The sequence below is a fragment of the Balaenoptera ricei genome, chromosome 6 (assembly GCF_028023285.1).
Source record: "Balaenoptera ricei isolate mBalRic1 chromosome 6, mBalRic1.hap2, whole genome shotgun sequence".
In the NCBI taxonomy this organism is placed as follows: domain Eukaryota; kingdom Metazoa; phylum Chordata; class Mammalia; order Artiodactyla; family Balaenopteridae; genus Balaenoptera; species Balaenoptera ricei.
Window position 1 is genome coordinate 16,260,549 of NC_082644.1, and position 26,640 is coordinate 16,287,188.

The window sequence follows — 26,640 nt, forward strand, 5'->3', positions numbered from 1 at the left end:
ACCCATGACTTTGTAACAGTGTGCACATATGAGGCCACTTGATTTCCACCTGCTCAAGGCCACGCTGCCTACTGGAGTGAGTTACCTGATCTTCAATAATTTTCTCAAGCACTTCAGGGTTGACGTGATACATGGGTCCTCTGACTTTCAGTCTTATCAGATTGTTCTGTTCAGGAGTGAAATCTGGCTCCTATCTAATTAACAGCATTCCTATCATCTGTCTGCTTGTTCAGTATCTTGAGTGTCATTCATCTATACGAGGAAGCCCATAGGCAGAGGACAGACTAGGACCTAATAAGTGTATTTTCCAGCCAGCCCCAAAGGCCGACAAGTTCAGAAGGTCTCATTAGACCAGTATCTTTAGGCAAACTCTGCATTGGCAAACTCTCAATTTTTCTAAAACTTCCTAAGGACCTTCCTTAGTCCTTACAATCCTGAGAAGTGTTTTGCTTACTTCTGTCTAGCTGGGGCTGAGGCTCTGATCGGCCCTCAATTGATGACGGCTTATCCTTGGTGTCACTTCATGTCTTCTGGAGACATGTGGTTGCAAAAGTGCCATCCTTAACAATCGTTGCAGGTCACATGGTGTTTTCTCAGTCTGAATCTTTGCCTCCTCTGTGCCTCCTCTATCTGCTTCCTTCACATTTTCAGATTATGAATATACTCAATAAACGGCATAATTTCCCCAAGGAAAAATTTCAAATTACAAATGGCCTCTTGGGGACCTTTTTTTTTTTTTAAATTTATTTTTGGCTGCGTTGGGTCTTCGTTGCTGCACGTGGGCTTTCTCTAGTTGTGGCGAGTGGGGGGCTACTCTTCATTGCGGTGCACGGGCTTCTCTTGATACGGAGCACGGGCTCTAGGCGCATGGGCTTCAGTAGTTGTGGCTCGCGGGCTCTAGAGTGCAGGCTCAGTAGTTGTGGCACACGGGCTCAGTAGTTGTGTCTCGCGGGCTCTCGAGCACAGGCTCAGTAGTTGTGGCACACGGGCTTAGTTGCTCCGCAGCATGTAGGATCTTCTCACACCAGGGCTTGAACCCATGTCCCCTGCATTGGCAGGTGGATTCTTAACCACTGCGCCACCAGGGGAGTCCTCTTGGGGAACTTTTAACATGAACAAAATTGTTTATTTGAGAGGCACCTTAAAACAAGATAGGAAACAGAATTCTAAATACCCAGTGGTCTGCATTCTTTAATATGAGGAGGCTTCCAAATGCAATTCAAATTCTAAAAGTGCCTCCCTGAAAGACTTCCCAAACCCCAGGAAAAAACATTTATTGAAGAAATCAGGCTTATGTAGGCTTCCCCGATCTCTAGCAATTAGTCCCTATTTTGATGTGCCTAGGAGATACAAAACCTGGAAAAGACTAATTGGCCTCACCCTAAAGAGAATTTAGAGATTAATTAATCCTTAAGAAACAAGGAAAGCCCTTACAATTTGTAACTCTCTGGAAGTTATGAGATTACTCATTTCTAACGCCCTCAGAATTTCCCTCTCATTTAACCTTTAACTCTTTTTTTATATATATATATTTTTAATATTTATTTATTTGGCTGCGTCAGATCTTAGTTGCGGCAGGCGGGACCTTCAATGCGGCATGTGGGGTCTTTCGTTGCGGCATGCCGGCTTCTCTCTACTTGTGGCGCACGGGCTCAGTAGTTGCAGCTCGCGGGTATAGTTGCCCTGTGGCATGTGGGATCCCAGTTCCCCAACCAGGGATTGAACCCATGTCCCCTGCATTGGAAGGCGGATTCCTAACCACTGGACCACAGGGAAGTCCCTCAACCTTTAACTCTTAACGATGTCTTCCGTTATTGATTTTGAATGAATGTAAAAGAATGTGTGTGAAGACAGGGGAATGTGAATGTATGGTATCAGATGTGTTTTTGCTTAACTAGAAATAAAGAGAATAATTTTGTCTTAAAATAAGAAATGTCTGTCTCACCACAAAGAAGAAATGGTAATTATATGGTGTTACACGTTGTTAGCTAAAGCTATTGTGGTAATCATTTTGCAAAATATATCAAATCAACACATTGTACCTTAAACTCACACAATGTTATATGTCAACTGTATCTCAATAAAGCTGGGGGAAAAAGAGAAATTTCTGGTCGTGCCAAAATGTGACAGAATATAATGAAAGACAAATGAGACAGCATACCATAAGGGTAGACAGTATGAGAATTAGTATACTTTATTTGTCTGGGTTTGTAGTAGCTACGAAAACCAAACCAGACCAAACCAAACAAAAAAAACCTTTGAAGGGAGAAAGAAAATACGTTAAAATTTCTGACAAAACTGGTCAGATGTGAGGGGTTTTTCATAAGGAATAACGGCTTATAAACCCTTTTAATGCAAATTCTTTCATGAATAATAAACAGAGTAAAACTAGAATTTGATTTTCTTTCTGTTAAAAGAGCAAAGTTATTCTGTGCCCAGGGAAGACATTCCTTAAATCATCAAAATATTCTATTAACTCTGTGCTTTTTGACAAACTCATAAATCTTTTTTTTTAAGTTCCTTACTTTTGGAAACAAGTTGACATTCCTAATAAACACTGTCACTTATTGTTGTGCTTTTAAAGATACTGCCTGTAACTACTTCTCACCTTTGGATAGTCACAGCTAATATTTTGTCACATAACAATTCTCTTTGATTTTGTTCTTCTCCAAATTCAGAATAATAAAACTGTGAAGATGTTTCTCACACCTACAATATCTTTGGGTTTACACTAAATGACCATTAGGTTACACAAAGACTTGATCCTTTACCTTATTAAAAATATTTTTGAAGGATTACAGAAATTATTAGCTCTGTCTGGCATTCTCCAACTTTTAATTAACTCAAACTATTGTGAGAGCTCTTTGCTTTATTAAAATGGGGTAAAAAAGAAAAAAAAACTGATGAATGAAAAGAGTTCAGCCTTCCTAAGTTAATCATGTGTAAGTAAAATGTGTTAAAAGTAGATATGCTTCAATGTTTGTACATCTTTCAGGTTAAAGATACATTTATATACAAAGACTGACACAATAGCTGTCTACAAAAAGATTTTATCTCTAGGTTTAAATAAGCTTGTATTGGTGAAATTCTTAATACATTTTATAGGATAAATCAAAGGCCTGGAGGTGTGTCAATGTCCCCTCTGTTCAGAACATATTCTTACTTTCAGAATAATCAATGACTGACTCCTTACAAAACTGATTATGTACTTTAACAGAAGATTCCACTCTCTTCCATTCTGATAAGGCTGGTTAATAATAATAAATTAACTAAAACCTACAGACTCAACATCAACAAGTAGTTTCTGCTTCTTCCTTACATTCACCTAAAGCTCCCAGTGAAAATCTAAAGATCAAGAATTGAGCCTTGTGGAGATGTGTCAAAAGAACTTCTGTAAAGGTATGTATCATGTACTTGTAACTATTAACACTACAGAGAACAAATTAATTATGTGTATTACTGACATCATTGCTATTGTCAGACACTGTGTCTGAGTTAGGATTTCCAGAATTGTTTTGGTCCAAAAGCAGAAGATAATGTGAATAGACCATTTACGGCCAAGATCAACAGAACACAATCTCTCAGACGCCAGAAGCCACTGATTACCATGCAGTTTCCATTATTTTGCCCTTTATTCTCTTGGCTATTTCTTCTCTCTCTGCTGGTTCAAGATTCTAGACTGTCAATAAACACCCTGCCCTTTATTCTTAGTACTACCAAGACCTTCATCCTTGATAATCACCAAATGCAAGACTAATTCTTCAGACACAGGCAAAGGTGAATAATCCATATCCAAATTAAAGGGGAAAAAATGATTTGGTTACCAAAGGAAGATCCAGATAGATATGGGATATATGGGACATTATTTCAAACTTTAATAATAATTCTTGTTTGAGGTTTTGTCTGCTACAGATGCCATGTGTGTGATCTCCAGAGTCTTAAATGCTGCAGTCAGCCATTATCATGCCAGGTGATTCAAAAAACAATCATCTAAGAAAAAGAAAAAAATGGCTTGGTGCTTACAGAGGTCAAAATTACTACCATCAAAAGCTTGATAAACACTCACAGTCTATCTAACAAAGATACAGATCTTGATTGATCACTTACCCTAAATAGTAAATCCTCGGGCTTAGTTAACAAATGATCAGAAGCAAAGAGTAAAAATCGAAACAGAAACTACAAATTGCTCCCAAACACTCAGAAAAACACTATGACTTAAAAGTCAGATAGGGCTTCCCTGGTGGCACAGGGCTTAAGAATCCGCCTGCCAATGCAGGGGATGTGAGTTCGAGCCCTGGTCCAGGAAGATCCCACATGCTGTGGAGCAACTAAGCCTGTGCACCGCAACTACTGAGCCTGCGCTCTAGAGCCTGCGAGCCACAACTACTAAGCCCACATGCCACAGCTACTGAAGCCTGTGCGCCTAGACCCCGTGTTCCGCAACAAGAGAAGCCACCGCAATGAGAAGCCCTTGCACTACAACGAAGAGTAGCCCTGCTCACCGCCACTAGAGAAAGCCCACGCACAGCAACAGACCCAACACAGCCAAAAATAAAATAAATAAAATTTTTTAAAAAAATAAGGATTTACTGTATAGCACAGGGAACTATATTTAATATCTTATAATAACCTATAATGGGAAATAATATAAATATATATTATATATAACTGAATCACTTTGTTAGACACCTGAAACTAACAAAACATTGTAAATCAACTATACTTCAATGTAAAAATTTTTTAAAAACGAAAGAGAACAAAACACAATAACTACCATAAAAACAAAAACAAATTTCTTAGAATGCCATCAACCAAAGATAACCACTGTTAAAATTCTGGTGTGTATCTTAATATTTTTAATATGGAAATATATTATTTTATAATCAGTTGTAGTACACAATCTAGTAATCTGTCTTCTGGAAAATATTCCAGAATCCTTCACTGGTAATCTGTCTTTTGAATTTTGTATTACACTACTAAAATTTTCTCACACCAACAAACATTCTTCTATAATATAATTCTCAAAGTTTGCATCATGGAAATAATATAATTCACCTAATTAATCTGCTATTATTAAACATTGCAGTTATTCTTATTTTTTATTTTTGCTATTATGAATAATGTGGGAACAAATATCTTTGTCCATACATCTATAATCTCACATGTTCATTGGCCATTTGAATTTATTCATTTATAAATTATCTATACACATCTTATCCTTTGCTCATTTCTTTTGTCCGTGTGATTTGCAGTACTTTAATAAGTATAAAAGATGACTAAAAATACACCTATGTATTGAAGCTAGCCATAAAGTGCAAATATTTTATCCCTAAAGCATATTTTTAAAAGGAGGCATTTCAACTCTAGGTAATATTTTAAAGTAAATTGTATCCTTCTAAAGCAAACTACTAATCCCTAGTTCAGAGGGAGTCTCTATTTATTTCCTTCCTTCAGGTTTTCAATTCAATTTTGCAGTAGTCTATCAACCTGCAATCTTGTTTTAGCCAAAGTAAGTCATCTGCACTAAATCCTGTGTTAAATTTAGGGTACAGCTTCCATAACTTCTTTTTTAAAAATAAGCTTTATTGAGGTGTACTTAGGTACAATAAACTGTATCCACTGAAGTGTACAATTCGATAAAATTTGACGTCTCTATTTGTCAAACCACAACCACGATCAAGATATAAAGCATTTCTATTACTCCTGAAGAATCCTCTCCTCTGCCTCCAGCATCAGGCAACCACTGATCTGTCACTACACATAAATTTGCACTTTCTAGTTTTATATGAATGGAACTGTCCAGTGTATAGTCTTTTGTGTCTGGTATTTTTCATAAGCATAATGATTTTGTGATTCACCTGTGCTATTGCATATATCAGTAGTTTGTATCTTTTTATTGCTGAGTAGTACTCCATTGTGAGGATATACCATATGGTTATTCATTTACCTGTTGATTATTTCCTGGTTTTGGCTGTTATGACTAAAGCTGCTATAAACATTTGTGTATAAATCTTATTTTCACTTCTCTTGGGTAAATAGCTAGGGGTGGAATGCCAGGGATGTATGACAGGTGTATAATTAACATATGAGGAGACTGTCAAGCAATTTTCCCAAGTAGTTTTACAACTTTACATTCCCACCAGCAGTGCCTCAGAGTTCCAGTCACTCCACATCCTTGTTAAAACTTGGTAATTGTCTTTTTAATTTCAGCCATTCTAATGGGTGTGTAGCGGTAGTTCATTGTGGTTTTAATTTGTACTTCTCTAATAGTTAATGATGTCAAATATCCTCTTGTATGCTACTGGCTGTTTGTTATATCTTCATTTGTGACTTGTCTGTTCAAATCTTTTGTCCATTTTAAAATTCTGCTGGTTGGCTTATTAGTGAATTGTAAGTTCTTTATATATTCTTGACACAAGTCCTTTGTAAGACACATAGAGTGTGAATATTTTCTCCCAGTCCATGGCTTGTCTTTTCATTCTCTTAACAAAACATATTTAGAAGAACAAAAGATTTTAATTTTGACAATGTCCAATTATCAGTTTTTATAGTTCATGCTTTTTGTGACTTAAGAAAAGTTTGTCCACCCCAAGGTCACAAAGATTTCTTCTATGTTTTCTTCTAGAAGTTTATAAAAATGGTAAGGTTTAGCTTTTACATTTAAGTCTATGATGCATTATTAATTAAGTTTTGTGTAGGGTATGTGTCAGATTTCACTTTTTTCCATATGGATATCCAGTTGTTCCAACACCATTTGTTGTAAAGTTTTTCTTTTCACTGCTGAGTTGCTTTGTCAAAAATCAAGTGACCATTTATGTGTGGGTCTATTTCTGGACTCTACTCCTTTCCATTTATCTATAAATCTACCCTTTTACCTTTACCACACTGTCTTGATTACTGTAGCTTTATAGTGAGTCTTGAAATCAGGTAGTGTGAGTCCTTCAACCTCGTTCTTCCCTTTTAAAATTGGTTTACTTACTATTTACAGTAGCCAAGTCATGGAAGCAACCTAAATGCCCATCAACAGATGAATGGATAAAGATATGGTACATGCACACACACACACATGATGGATACTACTCAGCTATGAAAAAGAATGAAATAATGCCATCTGCAGCAACATGAATGGACCTAGAGATAATCATACTAAGTGAAGTCAGAAAGAGAAAGACAAATATCATATGATATCACTTATATGTGGAATCTAAAATATGATACAAATGAATTTATTTACAAAACAGAAGCAGACACACAGAAAATAAACTTAGGGTTACAAAAGTGGGAAGGGGGGATAAACTAGGAGTTTGGGAGTAGCAGATACAAACCACTATGTATAAAACAGATAAATAAGGTCTTACTGTATAGCACAGGGAACTATACTCAAAATCTTGTAATAAACCATAATAGAAAAGAATATGAAAAAGAATATATACATAATATATATGTATAACTGAATAACTTTGCTGTACACCAGAAACTAAATTGTAACTCAACTATAATTAAAAATTTTTTTAAAAATGTCCTCAATTGTCCTCCCCCTACAAAAAATAAATAAATAAAATAATTGGTTTGCTTATTCTCAGCCTTTTTTATTTTCATATAAATTTTAGAATCAGCTTACCAATTGCTATTAAAAAATCCTTTTAGGGGACTTCCCTGGTGGCGCAGTAGTTAACAATCTGCCTGCCAACGTAGGGGACACGTGTTCGATCCCTGGTCTGGGAAGATTCCCACATGCTGTGAAGCAACTTAGCCCGTGCGCCACAACTACTCAGCTCTGCGCTCCAGAGCCCGCAAGCCACAACTATGAAGCCCACGCGCCTAGAGGCTGTGCTCTGCAACAAGAGAAGCCACTGCAATGAGAAGCGTGCACCGCTACGAAGAGTGGCCCCTGCTCGCCGCAACTAGAGAAAGCCCGTGCGCAGCAACGAAGACCCAATGCAGCCAAAAATTAAAAAATAAACTAATTTAAAAAAAATCCTTTTAGGATTTTGATTGAGATTGCATTGTATCTATAAATCAGTTTGGGGAACTGACATCTTAACTATATTGTATGGTCTGATTCATGAACATGATATAACTCTCCCTATATTTAGGTTTTAAATTTCTCCTAGCAATGTCCTGTGGTTTTCAGTGAAGAGATCTGACATATTTTTGTCAAATTTATTCCTAAGTATTTTACATTTTTTGGTTGATATTCTAAGCAAAATTTTTAAAAATTTCATTTACGAATTGTTTGCTGATGGTACATAAAAATGCAATTGATTTTTGTATATTCACTTTGCTTCCCTTGACCTTGCTAAATTCAATTACTAATGATTATTTTGTAGATTCCTTTGTATTTTCTATATAAACAATCTTGCAGTTTGCAAATGAGATGGTTTTACTTCTTTTCAATCTGTGTGCCTTTTAGTTTAATTTCTTGCCTTATTTCAATAGCTAGGACTATTAGTTACAATGTTGAACAGAAGTGGCAGGAAAGGCCATCCTTATATTATCCCTAATCTTAGGCAAAAGACATCCAATAGTTTACCATTAGGTATGACATTAGCTATAGGTTTTTCATAGAAGATCATCAGTTAAGGAAGTTTCCCCTATTCTTAGTTTTCTAGAGGTATGTTTGTTTAAATCATGAATGGGGTGTTGAATTTTTGTCAAAGTTTTTCTGAATTTATTGCAGTAATCATATACATTTTCTCCTTTATTCTGTTAATATGTAGATTATATTCATTGATTTTCAAATGTTAACACAACTTTGCATTCCTGGGATAAACACTACTTGGTAATAATGTGTTATTCTTCTTATTAATAAATTTGCTAATACAAGTTAGCTAAAGTCTCTGATGCTAAATTATTTATGTTGTGCTAAGTTGTCAAAAGTATCTAAAAAATGCTTTTCAATATAGGTTTCAGATTTCAACTTTCGTAACTGGGGTCGCAATAATAATAGTGACCTTAATGTTTATTGGTTGCGTGCTAACTACATAACAGGCATTATGCTAAGGGCTTTACATACATAGTCTCATCTAACCTAATAACACTCTATGAAGTATTACTACCTCCATTTGACAGATGTGGAAACCAACGTTTAGGGAAGTTAGAAACGTTGTCCAAAATCTCACAACTAGTAACTGGAGGAGCTGGAATTTGACCCCATGTCAACTGATTCCAGAGACTAAGTTCTTCTGCTATAGTGCTTCACCAAATAATCTGTAATACTTTTTCTTAATACATAAATCAAAGTAAAATAAGACAGGTTAGAATGAAAATAATCTCTCTGAGAAGCCACTAAAATTTAAGTTCAAATGAGACCTACGTAGACATAACATAAGACAAATAACATTCATACACAAGATATGAGCAAAAGCAAAAGAATTTTACACAATCCAGGATTTTACACAATTCTAGATTTTACAGAATTCATGGTTATACAATGTTACTAACTGAAAAATAAAACATTCAATACCTGGATAGATCTAAGTTCCTATATCTAGCCTTCCTAAAATCCTGGATAACAGTGATGTTTGTTAAAACCTGAAATCCTGAAATCTATAGCAGAAAAAGAACTGGAAGGGTTCTTTGAGGAAAATTCAAAAATACTAGGGAGATAATTATATTCTAAGTTAAATAATTCAATATTTATCTGGCATCTACTACATGCTCATACTGTGTAGGTAAGGTATAGCTTATATAATTTTAACATATGGATTCTACCTTAAAGAAATTTATGTTCTATTTAAGTAGACAAAATAATTCATATAAAACAAGATGTAATATCAACACAGAACAGTTAAGCAATACACTGTACGGTACAGACTGTATGGAAGATTATAAAGGGGATTATCAGTAGATGGCTACAGAAATCAAGGAAGGGCATCAGAAAGTTGAAATTTGAGCTGGGTCTTCTGGAAGTTACAAAGCCACTTTCTCATTTTTGGGTATTTGTTATAGAAGCACTCCACTCTTGGCACCAAAATAAAACAAATAGAAGGTATACTAAAAGGGAGAAAAGAGGAAATTCCAGACACATATGTAACATACTACATGTATACAAATTTTAATGAAATATTTCAAAAAATAATTTTACATAAAATGGTATAGGAAATTATACAAATAGTACAAACACCCATGTACCTACCATGTAGATTTAAAATATTAAGTTTGTCATACCTGTTTCAAATATTTTTCAAGACCTAAAATGTTACAGATATAATTGAAGAGATCCTTCATCCTTTTCCTTCATCCCAGGGGTAATTAGTACCTTTAGGTACTTGTGTATCCTTCCCACATGTATATAATTTTTTGTTATAAATATATCTATGCACAATATTAAAATTTTTACATATGTGGTGTCATACTGTGTATCCTTTTTTAAAAAATTAATTAATTTATTATTTATTTTTGGCTGTGTTGGGTCTTTGTTGCTGCACATGGGCTTTCTGTAGTTGTGGCAAGCGGGGGCTACTCTTCGTTGCGGTGCGCGGGCTTCTCATTGCGGTGGCTTCTCTTGTTGCGGAGCACGGGCTCTAGGCGAGCGGGCTCCGTAGTTGTGGCTCACGGTCTCTAGAGCGCAGGCTCAGTAGTTGTGGCGCATGGGCTTAGTTGCTCCGTGGCATGTGGGATCTTCCCAGACCAGGGCTCAAACCCATGTCACCAGCATTGGCAGGCAGATTCTTAACTTCTGCGCCACCAGGGAAGTTCCTGTGTATCCTTTTGTAATTTGCATTTTTATATTCAACACTGCTTTCCAGATTTATGTGGAATGAGGCCAAGGTACTCATGTTTTCTTCATGTTTTTTTTAAGCTCCACAGGTGATTCTGGTTGGTAACCAGAGTTCAGAATCATCATTCTAAGTCTATATATATTTAGCCAAGAAAGTTTTCAGTTCTCCCAAACTGCTAACACATTTTAACCTAGTTTTTACCATGAGTCAGGTGCTGTTAGATTACCTGTATTGCAATAAAAATTATTTTACAATGCTTCCAACTCAGAAGCAAAAACCCTAATCAAATCAGGTTTGCACATGATTCAAAACAATAACCAAACTATAAAAATGAGTTTCTGAAGGGGATGGGTGTGGCTACAAAGGGGTAGTAACACAAGAGTCTTGTGGTGATGATACAGTTGAGTATCTTGATTGTGGTGGTAGCTATACACATGTGAAATTGCACAGAGCTACACACACACACACACACACACACAAACACACAAGTCCATGTATAACTGGTGAAAATTGAATAAGCTATCTGGATTGCGCCAATGTCAATTTCTTGATTTTGCTATAGTACTGTGGTAGTGTGGGATACTGACATTGTGGAACAGACCTAGGGAAGGATGTATAGGACTTTCCTGTACCTTTCTTTGCAGTATCCTGTGAATCTATAATTATCAAAATAAAAATTTAATAAATTTTAAAAACTAAGTTCCTAAAGTACACTGAAGAAATTCTGCAGCCTTTTCATGGTCAAATTCAATTCAATTCAGTATACGGCTTCAATATACATCCAATACATAAATGACACGTATTTTCATACGTCTAACATCTGATGCAGAACTGCATTAAAGAGAAAGACCACATTGGTGATGACCACTTTAATCCTACAGTAAGTATAAAAGATAACCCTTAAAAGTTATTGGCCTATAAGCTATTATTTTTAGATTACTGTGTGGTCTTATCCTCACGGGACACTAGGATTTACCTAAATAGCTATCTCTGTTCACTCCAAATAACCCTGCTTTCATTCCTATTTTAAGCCAGCAAGCCTGCCCTACTTTTGCAGACTTATTTCCTAATCTACTCACCTGCGTTTCCAATCATGAACCAGTTAAACACTGCTTAAGAGGTTATATTAGATATTATTAGTGAAAGTCATATGTACCTTTCAGGTCCTTTCATAACTGATCAGAACAAATAATTTTATTTCAGTAATCTGAAATAGCTCTTTCAGATTATTCCCTCTGTTCTTTGATAGTCACAGAACTCACTAGCCTGACAGAAACAACAACTTTATAGTGATCATATGTGTTCAATAAAACAATGCACAATAGTAAAAAACAACTAACTTGCTTTCATGAATAAATCCACCAATTACCGTTATTACTCTGGCCATGCATTAAAACTATCTTATTTTATTTTTAAACTTCCACAAAGCCTTAGGTCACAAGAATAAAATGTACCTAGGCATACACACAAAAAAACACAAATTAAGTCTTACCTCTTTAGGCCACTGATCAACCATTAAAGTTTAAACCTGAAAGGATTATCAATTTATAGAGTGAAGGAGCAAACATTTCTTACGAGATATAGTCTACGGTTTAGTCATCTGCTCTTCCCGGTAGTTACTAGTCATAGGAAGCTCCACAGTTCTAATTTTCTGTCACATTTTTGGGAGGTTATCATATGCTATACTGAGTACTTTTCAAGACAGTATTTAAGCTTCTGAGTATAACCAGAAACGTGTTGCTTGTAGTAGGAACTCATCAAATATCTGTTTCTGAATACATGATTTCCAAAATTCTATCTATATTATAGAAAAGGAAATTTTCACCATTTTTATTAAGGATTTTACGTTTAAGTCCTTTCAAAAGCTAAGGAGATTAAGGTTGGAAAATATAAAATATAACACTGTTAAACTATCATTGCACATATGCCACTTAAAGTCAAACAGACCTGCTGTCAGATCTCACCAAGATTCAAGAAGAATTCATTTAATATAGAACAGCTAACATTTATTAAGCACCCACTATGGGCACTATGCTAAGCACTCTACATAATATTGTACAATATGAAATACAATCTTTAAATTCTGAGGTAGGTACTGTTATCTCCCATTTTAAACTTGAAGCAAGGAAAACAAATGACAAAAGTCACACAACTAGTAATGAGCAGCGCCTGTGCTCTTCCCTACACCGTCTTCAATAAAATAAGCTTCTTATGCTTTCACTTAAACAATTACTAAGCGGATATGTGCTAGGCACTGTATTCAACATTAAGAACACACAGTTCTTGGACTTCCTTGGAGGTCCAGTGGTTAAGACTCCACGCTTCCAATGCAGGGAGCATGGGTTTGATCCCTGGTTGGGGAACTAAGATCCCACACACCCCATGGTGCGGCCAGATAAATAAATAAAATACAATTAAAATATTTAAAGAAATTTGTAAAGCAATGAGACTGCTCATGGGAGCACATGGGAGGCAATATCTAATTCTTCTTCTGATGATGATAGCAGCTAACATGTACTGAGCACTTACTATGTGCCTGTCACTGCACTTTGTGGAGTTTATTTCATCCTTACAACTATCCTGCAAGCTAAGTTTTATTATCCCTCTTCCTCAAATAGGGAAACGGAGGTAAAACAAAGTTAAGTGATTTGTCCAAGGTCACACAGATACCAAAAGAGGCAGAATTTGAATCCAGGTTCACCTGACTTCAAAGCCCATGTTCTAAAACCATTACTCATACAACGTCCTAGTAAAGGAGAAAAAGCTTCTCAGGTGTCCTCTTGGCTAAATCTTGAAAGATAGATAGGAGCTAGTCAAGTTGGGGGACAAGATTCTTCAGAGAAGTAATGCAGAGAGCCCATTCACAGATACAACACGACATGGCATTCTAGGGAACCACAAGGAGTAGGAAAGTAGGTTTGGGAATGGGGGTGTGAAACGAGGAGGAACTAACACAAGGCTAGAGGTTTAGCACGAAGGAACTTCTACATCAACAAAGTTACAGTTTATCCTATGGGCTGGAAACGTTCATGAAGGATTTCAAGCACATGAATGATCCTTTACATTATCCAAAGATCATGATGGCAGCATGGAGATTAGATTAAATAGCCTTAGCAAGTGGCTACTGCAATAGTACAAGCAAGAAGTAGGAGAGGGAGATGAAGCAGAAGTTTATGCAGAAACCAGAAGTCCACAGAACTGATTCTGGTAGAACGGGATATGAAGTGAAAGGGATAGGAGAGTCTGGCCTGACTCCCAGGCTTGTCATGTGAGCCAGTGACTAAATGGGTAAGTGGTATGATTAACAGGGATGGGAAATATACTTAGGAAATCCTTTCCATCTTCTCTCCTTATTAGTGCCTTTTAATATTTATTTTATTCCTCTACCGCCTTACTCACTTGAATCTCTCCAAAAAACAAGTCTGTCACCATATCTGTTTGGGTAATGTTTGAATTTTCCATAATTTTGGATTACATTTATAAGCCAACTAAGCCTCAGTTGTTTGTTTGTTTTTAACACATAGCCATCAAAATAATCTTGCTATCTCCTTAATAATGGGATCTGATCACTGATAGTTTTCTGTCAACTGTCAACTGATCACTGATAGTTTACAGCTATTCCTCTTCTTTCTCCTTTTCTTCATTTAACCTCTTCCCATTCTCTGACACTTCTAGTTTACCCACCCTCTCAACTCCTTAGTCAAGTATACTTGCTTTCTCCATCCTTACTTCTGCATGTTCTTCCAAGACCCATCATGTAGCTGCAACAACCTCTTTTCCTACTAAGCAAGTTGCCTCCACGCCACATCAGCTATAATATACTTTAAAACTCATGTTCTTCTCTTTAGCTTGCCTTCACTAAGCCACCACTGAATCCTCAAATATGATAGTGCCTTTCCTGAGTCTAGTTATGTAAGGCATTTCTTAACTGTACTCTTTTTTCTCTCAACTTTATATTTTGAAAAACTGAAACCCTATTAAAAAGTGAAAGAATAGTAAAATGAATATCCATTTGCTCTTTACCCATATTCACCATGGTAAACATTTTGCCACTTTTGCTTTCTCTCTTAACAAGTACATTTTTTTTTTCCTGAACCATATGAAAACAAATTGCAGATATCATGACATTTCAACTTAAATACTTCATCGGGTATTACCTAAGAATAAGAACATTCTCCTTTATAACCACAATACCATATCACACACCCAAGACATTTCCCATTGATATACTATATCTAATATATACTCCATATTCAAATTTCCCCAGTTGTCCCCAAAATGTCCTCTATGACTTTTTTCATTTTCCCAATCCAGGCTTGGCACTGTACTTGTCATTTCTCTTTCATCTTCTCTCATCTAGAATAGTCCTCTTGCCTTTTTATTTTTCATCACTTTGACATTTTTTTTTTTTTTTTTTTTTTTTTACTTTGACATTTTTTTAAAATAAAATTAAAAATATAGCTCTGCAATACCATTAGCCACATTTCAACTGATCAATAGCCACATTTGACTAGTGCCTACTCTACTGGACAGTGTGGAGAACACTGTTGCCATTGTTATAAGATCTATTGGACAGCAATGCCACAGAATTCTACCATTAAAATTGATGTTTACTGTTATCACTTTGACACTTTTGAAGAGTTCAGACCATTTGTCTTGTAGAAAGTCCCATAAACTGGATTTGTCTGATCATTTACTATAACTAGATACAGGGTAAACATCTTTAGCAAGGATTCCATTGGCAATTCTTGAATGCATTCTTAAATTATCTCCTAGTGTTTACTTCATTCAGAATTTCACTCTCTTGGGCTGACATTGTCTAGACACTGCACAAAAACATCATGAATTCTTAGTATTCAATAAATCTAATAATGATCATCAAAGATACACATTCCCTTGGCCAGCTAATATAGCATATTTTTCTGTCACCCAGTCTAGAGAGCCTAATTACCAAGTTATACCCTCTTCTAATAATAAACAAAGACTCAAGAAACTAAAAGATTTCATGATAAAAGTCTAGTTTGCCAACAAAATAAAACTGAATATAGGGAACTAAAAGTTCTCTCTGCATACATCTGAATAATTAGGTAGACTATAAAGATAACTAAGTCAGATATCACTTAGGTTAGGTTGAAATTTTTAGACCTCAGTTTTGCAATTTCAAATGAAGCTAAAATTTAACATGAAAACTTTAAAACAGAGTGTTATATTCTATTAGTGATTGCACCAAAGGATGAAAAGATTAAAAGACACCTCTTTATTGCCATTAGTAGCAGCAAAGCTCTGAAATGACCACAAATATGAGAATTAGCTGAATAATTCTGTCTCTCATAGACGTATGTCTAAAAATTAGCTTTTCCCCAAAATGTCACTTTAATGGAAAAATACTCTATTACCAAATACTGCTTAGGAAAAGTGTTTAATTCTTTTTTTAAAAAATTTTATTGAAGTATAGTTGATTTACAATGTTGTGTTTAATTTCTGCTGTACAGCAAAGTGACTCAGTTATACATATATATATTCTTTTTCATATTCTTTTCCATTATAGTTTATCACAGGATATTGAATATAGTCCCCTGTGTTAATTAATTCTTTAATTCACTTTAAGTAATGAGTCCTTAGCACTTGTCTCTCCAATAATCCAATAGCTTTTTTTTTTTTTTAATTTTACAGTAAAATGTGATAATGTTACTTTATGGAAGAAAGCTTTATTCCAAATGGCTGATATACATAAGGCTTCAGTCACAACCATTATCATATGGGTAAAAAAGAACACCTTATTCCTGCTTGGAAAAAAAAAAATTAAGTGTTTAAATTAAGATGTCCTTTCTGAGGTTTGAGACTTTCACTCAGAGGTGTGAATCTCAAAGAGCATCAATTTCCAGTGTTTAAATATTATAGTTTGTACAATGAGATATCATATCACACCAGTCAGAATGGCCATCATCAAAAAATCTACAAACAGTAAATGCTGGAGAGGGTGTGGAGAAAAAGGAACCCTCTTGCACTGTTGGTGGGAATGTAAATTGATACAGCCACTATGGAGAACAGTATGGAGGTTCCTTAAAAAACTAAAAATAGAACTACCATATGACCCAGCAATCCCACTACTGGGCATATACCCTGAGAAAACCGTAATTCAAAAAGAGTCATGCACCACAATGTTCACTGCAGCTGTATTTACAATAGCCAGGACATGGAACCAACCTAAGTGTCCATCGACAGATGAATGTATAAAGAAGATGTGGCACATATATACAACGTAATATTACTCAGCCATAAAAAGAAACGAAATTGAGTTATTTGTAGTGAGGTGGATGGACTTAAGAGTCTGTCATACAGAATGAAGTAAGTCAGAAAGAGGAAAACAAATACCGTATGCTAACACATATATATGGAATCTAAAAAAAAAAAAAAGGTCATGAAGAGCCTAGGGGCAGGACGGGAATAAAGACGCAGACCTACTAGAGAATGGACTTGAGGACTCTGGGAGAGGGAAGGGTAAGGTGGGACAAAGTGAGAGAGTGGCATGGACATATATACACTACCAAATGTAAAACCGATAGCTAGTGGGAAGCAGCCCCATAGCACAGGGAGATCAGCTCGGTGCTTTGTGACCACCTAGAGGGGTGGCATAGGGAGGGTGGGAGGGAGGGAGACGCAAGAGGGAAGAGATACAGGGATATACATATATGTATAGCTGATTCACTTTCTTATAAAGCAGAAACTAACAGACCATTGTAAAGCAATTATACTCCAATAAAAATGTAAAAAAAAAAAAAGAAATGTATACACCAAAAAAAATTAAAAAATAAATATTATAGTTCGGCAGTTGTTAATTACAATGGTAAACTAAGTATAACTTAAATAATGTTGACAAATTCAACAGATGTGTGCTATATGACTTGCTCACATTGAATAGTTATACTTGAAAATGTTTCTTCTGGGTTGGCATTGTATCAAATGATTGAAAATATAAAGGACCAAAATATGAATACAAGCACTTTCAAATCATTTTCATGCTGATTGAAACCAATATGAAAGAATTTAGGTAAAATTACAATATTTATGTTAAAATAATATGAGATATTTGCAGAATAAAAGGTTTAATATATGTCATCCATTTTCCTTTTAATTTAAAATATACCAGTAGATGGAAATACAGTTGACCCTTGAATAAAGAGGGGGTTAGAGGTGCTAACCTTCCACACAGTAGAAAATCCAAGTACATCTTACAATCAACCCTCTGTACATACATGGGTGGTTCCCCCATACCCAAAGTTCCTCCCTATCCATGGTTCCACATCCTCAGATTCAACCATCCTTGGATCATGTAGTACTGTAGTATTTACTATTGAAAAAAAATCCACGTATAAGTGGACCCACAGTTCAAACCTGTATTGTTCAAGGGTCAACTGTATTGAAAAGTATTAATGAAAGTATAGTAACGAAAAGTATTAAGAATAGTAGTTTCTGGAAGGAAGGAATATGAAGCCTTTGTTTTCTTCCCTTTTGCCTTTCAAATTTTATAATTAGCAGGGTTAAGCTTACATTTAAAAGAAAAAAAATTTTTTTAATCCTTGGTAAATCCATTCTCATAATATGAAAAATGGAGAGAGGGGACAGAGGGCAAATAAATGAGGTATAGGTACCAGAGACTGAAATGGGGTTCAGGATATACTTGTGGAAATAGCCATTTCTGTCCATACTACTCTTCCTAAAATTTTTTAAGAAAGCTATAGCCACACTATTCCGAGTGCCAGGATATTAAAGAACCAGCAGCCTTCAATGTGTGCTACAAATGGCAGTACATTCTACATTTGAATTCCAAGAGAATGGGAGAACTCTATCAGCATCCTCCTGAAAAGAAGTCTGGAGCTTCCCTAGTGGTGCAGTGGTTAAGAATCCCCCTGCCAATGCAGGGACACGGGTTTGAGCCCTGGTCCGGGAAGTTCCTGCATACCGCAGAGCAACTAAGCCCGTGCGCCACAACTACCAAGCCTGCGCTCTAGAGCCCGCGAGCCACAACTACTGAAGCCCGCGTACCTAGAGCCCATGCTCCGCAACAAGAGAAGCCACCGCAATGAGAAGCCCGCACACCGCAAGGAAGAGTAGCCCCTCTCACAACTAGAGAAAGCCCACGCGCAGCAACAAAGACCCAACACAGCCAAAAATAAATAAATAAAATAAATAAATTTATTTTAAAAATAAATAAAAATAAAGTGCACATACATTTGTAAGTTGAGAAGGTGTACTGAATTGCTTTCTTGAAAAACTCCACTAAGTGGCAGAATACCTACTGAATATTGGTTGCTGTATTTTGCTGTTTGTCATTAAAACTTATCTGTCCATATTCTAGAAAATATTTATATTTTAATAAAGAAGATAGATCGCAGTCCGATGTTTCCATTCTTGAAAGAAAACAGGTAATATAAATCATAACAATGTCAAGAATATAAACAAAGAAGAAGGGGGTGTGAACATTGTTGTTTCATATATAGACAACTAAGCACAGACTGGGCATCCTTCTAACTCTTGGGAAGCTAAATTGAGAGTACCATTTCTTTCTTTTTCTTTACCTCTTTTTTGAGAACTTCCAGTTGTACAGTGTTTAACATATGGGAATCAAATGTATCTATACTTTAAGATATTCTAAATATGGATAATTTCTAACCTAGGAAAACATGTAGTTTAAGTAAGCGAAAAGAAAAGTTCAGGAAAATGTTTTTCTTGTAATCCTTCATTTGGCATTTGATTTATTAATTGAAAGTTTTATTTAAATGCTTATTAAAAGTATGTGATTTATAATATATAGAAAATAGCCACAAGAAAAAATAGAAAATTACTATATTTTATCTTGTTCTACCACTCTTTGTCTAGTATGTGTACATGAATGTTCTAATGTATCATAATTTTTCATTTTCATTTAAAAATCTAATGTCCCCAATTCTATTCAGTTTTAAACTATAACAACTTTAACTTCGTATTTTGTAAAGGGCTAAAAGTATGATTTAAACTACAGATGGATATTATATTTTAATCCTAAATGAAAGATAATGTAAATAATAAGCATAGATCTGATTTGAATAAAGATTTTTAAATAGTAAAAATAAATAAATAAAGTGCACAATTCAATGATTTAAAAAAAAAAAAAAAAAGTCTGACTTCTGTTAAAACCCATTTGGCCGGGGCTTCCCTGGTGGTGCAGTGGTTGAGAATCTGCCTGCCAATGCAGGGGACACGGGTTCGAGCCCTGGTCTGTGAGGATCCCACATGCTACGGAGCAACTAGGCCCGTGAGCCACAACTACTGAGCCTGCGCGTCTGGAGCCTGTGCTCCGCAACAAGAGAGGCCGCGATAGTGAGAGGACCGCGCATCGCAATGAAGAGTGGCCCCCGCTTGCCTTAACTGGAGAAAGCCCTCGCACAGAAAACGAAGAAAACAAAAAAGTTTTCTTGTCACTAATCCTGGTTTCCTTTCTCCTTCTAATTACCAGAATGAAAAAATAAAAGTATTTTAATAGTTTTCCCCACTTACAACTAACCCCTTTATTCAGACCCAACACAGCCAAAAATAAATAAATAAATAAATAAATAAATAATAATCAGAAAATTACAGGAAAAAAAAAAAAACCCATTCGGCCACCAAAGAGCAAACTCAGACAATGGATTCTCTATATTTGTTATGTAATGCCTAGTGAAATTTCCTTGTTGCTTCCGAAAAGATTCAGCCTACAAGAATAAACTTTTTATAAAAATCACTGTCAAAGAAAAAAAATTCCTTCAAACAGGAAAAGAAACTTGGAAACCAGAAAAAAAAAATCAAGCCGAAAGATTTTCAAAATGCAATTATTTGAGTTTCTCATTTTCTGCTCCAGATACGAGTAGTGATGCCCCCAGTGTATATGGACTGTTCTGGAGGCTCACACAAATTTTAATTTTTAAAACAAAGAAGAAGCAAATGAGCACCAATTGGGAGTACATTACAAATGGCTCTCCATAAACATTTAATGAATGAGGGAAATCATAAGAATGTTTATATTTTTAAACACAAAATAAATACCTTCAACTGCTAGAGAAGAAACCAGCTGCCAGGGAAGTACTAGACAGACTGTATTATTGGTTTGTACGCTGTTATCCATGGGATTCCACCCAGATATCCTTTATATTGTAGAAGAGGTATTTTCCTGACTGGGAACAGTTTCCTAACTTATAATTTCATATGCTTTCTGATTCTGATATTTTTTGAATGTTAATGATTTCTCTATTATCCACTTGTAAAGTAGCTGATCTATTCTCACACTACTATCATGTTTCATAATACTACCTTGTCTTAAGCTTTTCACATCCGTTATGTTATTTGTGTGGCTGAGATGCTTGACAAAGAAGGTATTATTAACCCTATTTTGCAGATGAGATTATTGAAGCAAAAAAAGAGAGAGTTTAAGTAAAAAGGCAAGGTTAAAAAAAAAGGCAAGGTCACAAGTAAGCCAGAAAAGTAGGAGTAAAACCTCCAATCTAGTCCTTCATTTTAGGAAGGTTGCTGTTTAAAAGGCACAAAATACAAATCACTCCCACCCACCCACTCTTCTCCAAGATTTGCTCAAGCAAAACAATTAAGTAGAACTTAAAGTTAACAGGAAATGACAAAACCAAGAATAACTGGGGTGTGGTCTCACCTCTGAAAAAGATTTCCAGCTGTGAATAAATGCAAACAACTCTGGCCAGAAAAGATAACATTAGATCAGGATTTAGAAACCAGTACAGTACAACAGGACCTTAGCTATATATACAGTGACACCTTACTTTCTTAGAATAAACCTCAATATTTCAAACTCAGGAAAACCCAGAAAAAAAGCAACTTAAGTCACCAAGAAGCCAAAATTGCTGTGTTCAAGTTCTTATACTAAAGTTTTTACATACGAGACAAATCCACACACTCTAAGCGCTTGAAATCATTTATGTTTCATTTTTTTAAGGGTAATCTTATCATATGCAGTAATTTATAAAATTTCACCAAAAAACAAATTTGAATCGTATAGACTATGAGGGTATTCACTTAACTGTGGGCATGCCTAGCAATAAGCCAGCACCTGCATTTTAGCTACATTTTATTTTACTTTACTTTTATATTTAAGGGTCTGAAAGGGTCATTTAAAAATTTCCTTGATATCTTACGGCACGTTACGGTAGAAATTACATACTACAATGGCGATCAGAATTTGAGATTCATGAAGGTCTGAGGACTACCACTAAGCTTCACTCAGATCCTATTTATTCTGACTTGACACACTATTCTGGTTTATCTGGTTTCCCTGCCTACTTCAGCTTAGAAGTGGCAGATTAGAAGGGCATATTTTGACAGATAGAGAGCAGTACTGCAGCAGATAAACTAAGAACAGACAAAAGCACTAAACTGGTACAGCAGTGAGGAGTCATTTTAGCACAGGAGGAAACTGCCAACACCCTTATACAGCAGAATGCACCAGCCATATTAACTGCATAGGACAGAAATTAATGTACAAAATGACCTTGATTTATCAAAAAAGATTATGTTTAGTAGATTCTGAATCTTAAGAGAGGGTTATATACTCTTCATGGGTTATATACTATAAAGACTGACATTAAAATGGTCAAAAGAATTTAGCAGTTAAAGGGCTGTCAGTTCTATGAACAATTCTCTTAAATCCCTAATGATACCACACAAATGCTGAGTAGATAAATCTCAAAAACCTCATTACATTTAGTAAATATTGTATAGTGTAGATAATTAACATTTATGATCAACACTTATGATGATGACTTTTTAGGGGGGAAAACTACATTACACACTAAAATTACATATTGCAGACAATCAACATTTATGATGCTTAATGTTTTTAGGGGGGGGAAAAAACCCTGTTATACACTAAAATTCTCTCCCTTCATTGAACATTCAATAATTTTTCTCCACTTAAAAAAAAAGTTTTCTTGTCACCAATCCTGGTTTCCTTTCTCCTTCTAATTACCAGAATGAAAAAATAAAAGTATTTTAATAGTTTTCCCCACTTACAACTAACCCCTTTATTCAGAGGTCACTAACACACCTGGTCTCGGTATATTCCCTTCTTACAAAATAGTGCTTTCAAACCGAGTATTAAAACTCAGAGAGAAGACTTGTACTTGTCTTATGTCTGAACAAAAGAGGCACATAAATTAGTGGTTATGTTTAAACCACTATTCTTAGCTTAAGGGCAGAAACAACTACAATGTAAAACCCTGTATGTATTAGTAAGGAACACTTTAGTGTATTTTGGACATCTGAAACAGAGAACATCATTCTCCAAGTCTCTATGGCCAAAAGGAAAATAAAACACCAACAATCATGTCAAGAGATCTGTAGATCCCTTTCAAATTTCACAATATGAATTTATTTGCATTTATTTCACTATATTGTTTCTTTTACTAACAGCAGTGACTTGTGATGATCTGAAGAAAGTGGGCTGAAAGGTACGTGGTATCCATCCTTAAAAAAAGGGTGGGGAAGTTGCAAGAAAGATCTGATCCTACAGAAGAGGAGCGGCAGAAAGATCTGACTTGCAAGCGTCTACTCAACTCCCTACCCACATCACCCTAGATGGCTTCCCCCAGGTAAGAGCCTAGAAAAGAGGAATCGTTTCTTTTTAAAAATATGTGGATCCAGACTCTTTGGGGGTGGTGGGAGAAGAAATCGCCACCCTGCCTGGAAATCCGACACTACGGGAGATAAATAAGCAATCTCCAGCTAGCTACTGGTCCAGGTGCAACAGAAAACGCTAGGCGCCCCCGCGGGGGGAGCCCCGGTGGGGATCCCGGCCTCCCGTCTCCCACACCCCCTCCAGGTCCTCCTCCGGGATGGGCGCCGCCAGGGACCCCGCCGCCCTCCCGCCTCCTGTCCTCGGCTCCCTCCCTCCGGCCCCGAGCCTTCGTCCGGCCGGGGGCCGTTTCCCGCGGGTCGACTGGAAGGCCCGGCCCGCTTGGCACCTTTGATGACGCGTTCGGTGGTGGAGAGGTGGAGGTTCCTCCCGGACATGGTCCCCTCGGCCTCCTCCCGGTCCAGGAGACCGCCAGACGTGCGCCTCCGCCTTCGCCTCCAGCGGTCTCGGCTCCCCGGGGCCGGTCAGTCAGCCGTGCCCCGGCCCGGCTCCTCAGGGCGGCCCAGGCACCAGAAGGAGGCGGCCGCGGCAGCCCGGCCTCGAACCCCACGGACAGGATGCGGGCCCACCGGCCGCTCCCTCCTGAGGCGCGGAATCGCGAGCGCCCGCGACCGCAGTTGAGGGAGGCAACCCCAGCCGCCGCGGCTGTGCGCGGCCCGGCCCCGCGTGCACGCGCGCGCGTTCCCGCTCGCCGCCCTCCCAACTTCCCGGCGGCCCGCGCGCCGCCGCCGCCGTCGTCGTCGCCGCCGCGGCCCAGCGCGCGGCCCCGCTGCCTCAGCCGGCTCGGGCGCCTGACCTCCCACTCCCGGGCAGTCGGCGACCCTGGCTTTACCCTTCGCGCGGAGGCTCTCGGCCCGCGCGGCCGCCCTCCGCGCACGCGCGCTTCCTTCCGCTTCAGCTTCCGACAGTGGTTTTCCCTTCTCTGCCTGCCCCTCCTGCAGCTGACTCCTTCGCGGCTGCCTGCGCCGCCCGGGCCTGGAGCACCTAACAGCGGCCCCTCGGTCCTGCACCAAAAGCCCCAGTGGAGCAGCGGCCATCTTGTGACCCGGCCCGAGCGACCCAGCAGCCTCTCGGCGGAGCAGTGCACCTCCTGTCCGCTTGGGGCCACCTTGCAGGGAGCCCTTGCCCTCCCAGACCTTCCCCACGGGTGACCTCCCTCCCTTTCCTCGGGGTCTCCCCCCCACTCTGTCTAGGAGTCGTTATCAATTTGATCAGGCTTCGTCCCACAGTTTACCCTCCCCCCAGTCAGCAAACCCATTTAAACCCCTGGTTTAAGTTGTCACATTTGTCGAGAGCGGTTAGTATAGTAAGAAGGACGTTCGCGTCCATCCTAGTTCTAATCCAGTAGTGCGCGGGGAGGGGCGGTTTCCGAGTGGGTGGATAAGACCCTCCGCTAGGCGCCGTGGCCTCCTCTCTGCCTTTGCACTTGTCAGAAAGGGGACGGCAGCCAGCTCCATGGAGCCCCTGGGCCAGACCTCCTCTGTGCAAGGAACTGACCTTTTCATAAGTTCTGCGTGTCACCTACACAGCTAGAAGCAATCCCTTCTTCCCCTTTGACGCAGTGACACAGTACCTGCCTCCCCCGGTCATCCTTACTGTGGAACACGATGGGCAAGTCTCCGTAGAGTCAGCAATCTGGCTCCTCTCCAGGTTAAAAACTGACCTTTTCGCTCCTTAAATTGTAAGCCTAGAATAGAAACTGTCTTCCCTCATCGAGTATAGTGCCTGGTAAAGTCAAAAGTATTTTGATTTTAGCCGTGATAGTGGAATATTGAAACTGAGATCCAAGGAAGTATATGCAAATTACAGGCAAACCGGTCTTAACAGTTACTGTGGTGGCCAATGAGTAGTCATAGGTGGCTCTGTACATTTAAATTAAATAAAATTAAAATATTCATTTCTTTAAGTGCACTAGCCACATAAGTGCTCGATAGCTACCTGTGGCTAGTGGCTAACTAATTGGATGTGGTAGAATAGGACACTTCCATCATAGCAGAAAGTTCTTTTGTACAGCTTCCAGGTAAAAGATTATAGGAGTTAAACCAAATCTCCTTTAATATAGATTTATGTATTGGGAGGAGATCTGGGGATACACACTGGAGTCAGACCCTGAATTATGCCTTGCAGTTTTGACCTAAGGCCATTCATAGCAATCCCAGCAAGGCAGGAGCACCTGAAGGAGCTGAATAGATTTTGGTTCTGTTTTCTTGGGTCTTGACTTCAGGCTTCCACCCAAGAGAATTGTTCAGATATCCTGAGGAAGTTCTTCACTTAGGAAGTAATCAGAGCTCCACACGTCTATCAAACAGAGCAAATTTCTAATGGTCAAAAATAAATTGGTCCCTGCAGCGTAGTAGAGGCTAAAAGCCATCTGGAAGAACATAAACAGGATGGCTAAAAACAAAGAGTTTAGGAAAACATTGCAAACCAATGTGAAGAGATGGATTATCCAATAATAGTTGTGGAAGAAGTAACCAACTATCCGGATCTCAGATATATCCTTGTTTTTTTGGCCACACTGGGCAGCAGGCAGGATCTTAGTTCCCCAACCAGGGATCGAACCTATGCCCTCTGCAGTGGAAGCACAGAGTCTTAACCACTGCACCGCCAGGGAAGTCCCTGGGTCTCAAATTGGAGCCACTCCTTAACACCAAACTTCATAAGTAATAAAATATGAGAATTAAAACAAGATGGTATTTTTCACATAGCAAAATGGAAAACAAAAAGGGGACACTCTTGGTAGAATTATAAATTAGCACAATCTCTCTGGAAAGGGATTTGGCAGTATCAATCAAAGAAGATATATGTATGGCCAATGAAAAGATTCTCAACATTGTTAGTCACCAGGGAAATGCAAAATAAACCATACTGAGATACCACTTTACTAGCCTAGTAGAAGAGCTAAAATTAAAGACTCTCGGTCTTCCCTGATGGCACAGTGGTTAAGAATGCAGGGGACACGGTTTTGAGCTGTGGTCCGGGAAGATCCCACATGCCGCGGAGCAACTAAGCCCGTGCGCTACAACTACTGAGCCCACGTGCCCCAACTACTCAAGCCCACCCACCTAGAGCCTGTGCTCTGCAACAAGAGAAGCCACCGCAATGAGAAGCCCGCGCACCGCAATGAAGAGTAGCCCCCACTCGCCGCAACTAGAGAAAGCCCGCGTGCAGCAACGAAGACCCAACGCAGCCAAAAATAATTAACTAATCAATTAATTTTAAAAAATGACTCTCAACACGGAA

At 38.0% G+C, this 26,640-nt stretch overlaps 1 protein-coding gene across 5 annotated transcripts in view; it reads right to left on the bottom strand.

Annotated features, from left to right (window-relative positions):
* PPP3CC (protein phosphatase 3 catalytic subunit gamma) overlaps positions 1-24,461 on the bottom strand; it is an 89,803-nt gene extending 65,342 nt beyond the window's left edge. For 4 of the 5 annotated variants that reach the window (XM_059926929.1, XM_059926926.1, XM_059926928.1 and 1 more), the window contains exon 1: positions 24,230-24,461. In XM_059926929.1, coding sequence (XP_059782912.1) covers positions 24,230-24,434 — 205 coding nt within the window. In that variant the 5' untranslated portion in view covers positions 24,435-24,461. Of the gene's footprint in view, positions 1-23,725; positions 24,060-24,229 lie in introns of those variants that run through there. The other variant, XM_059926930.1, reaches the window with a different exon arrangement.
* Between the last annotated feature and the right edge of the window lie 2,179 nt (positions 24,462-26,640).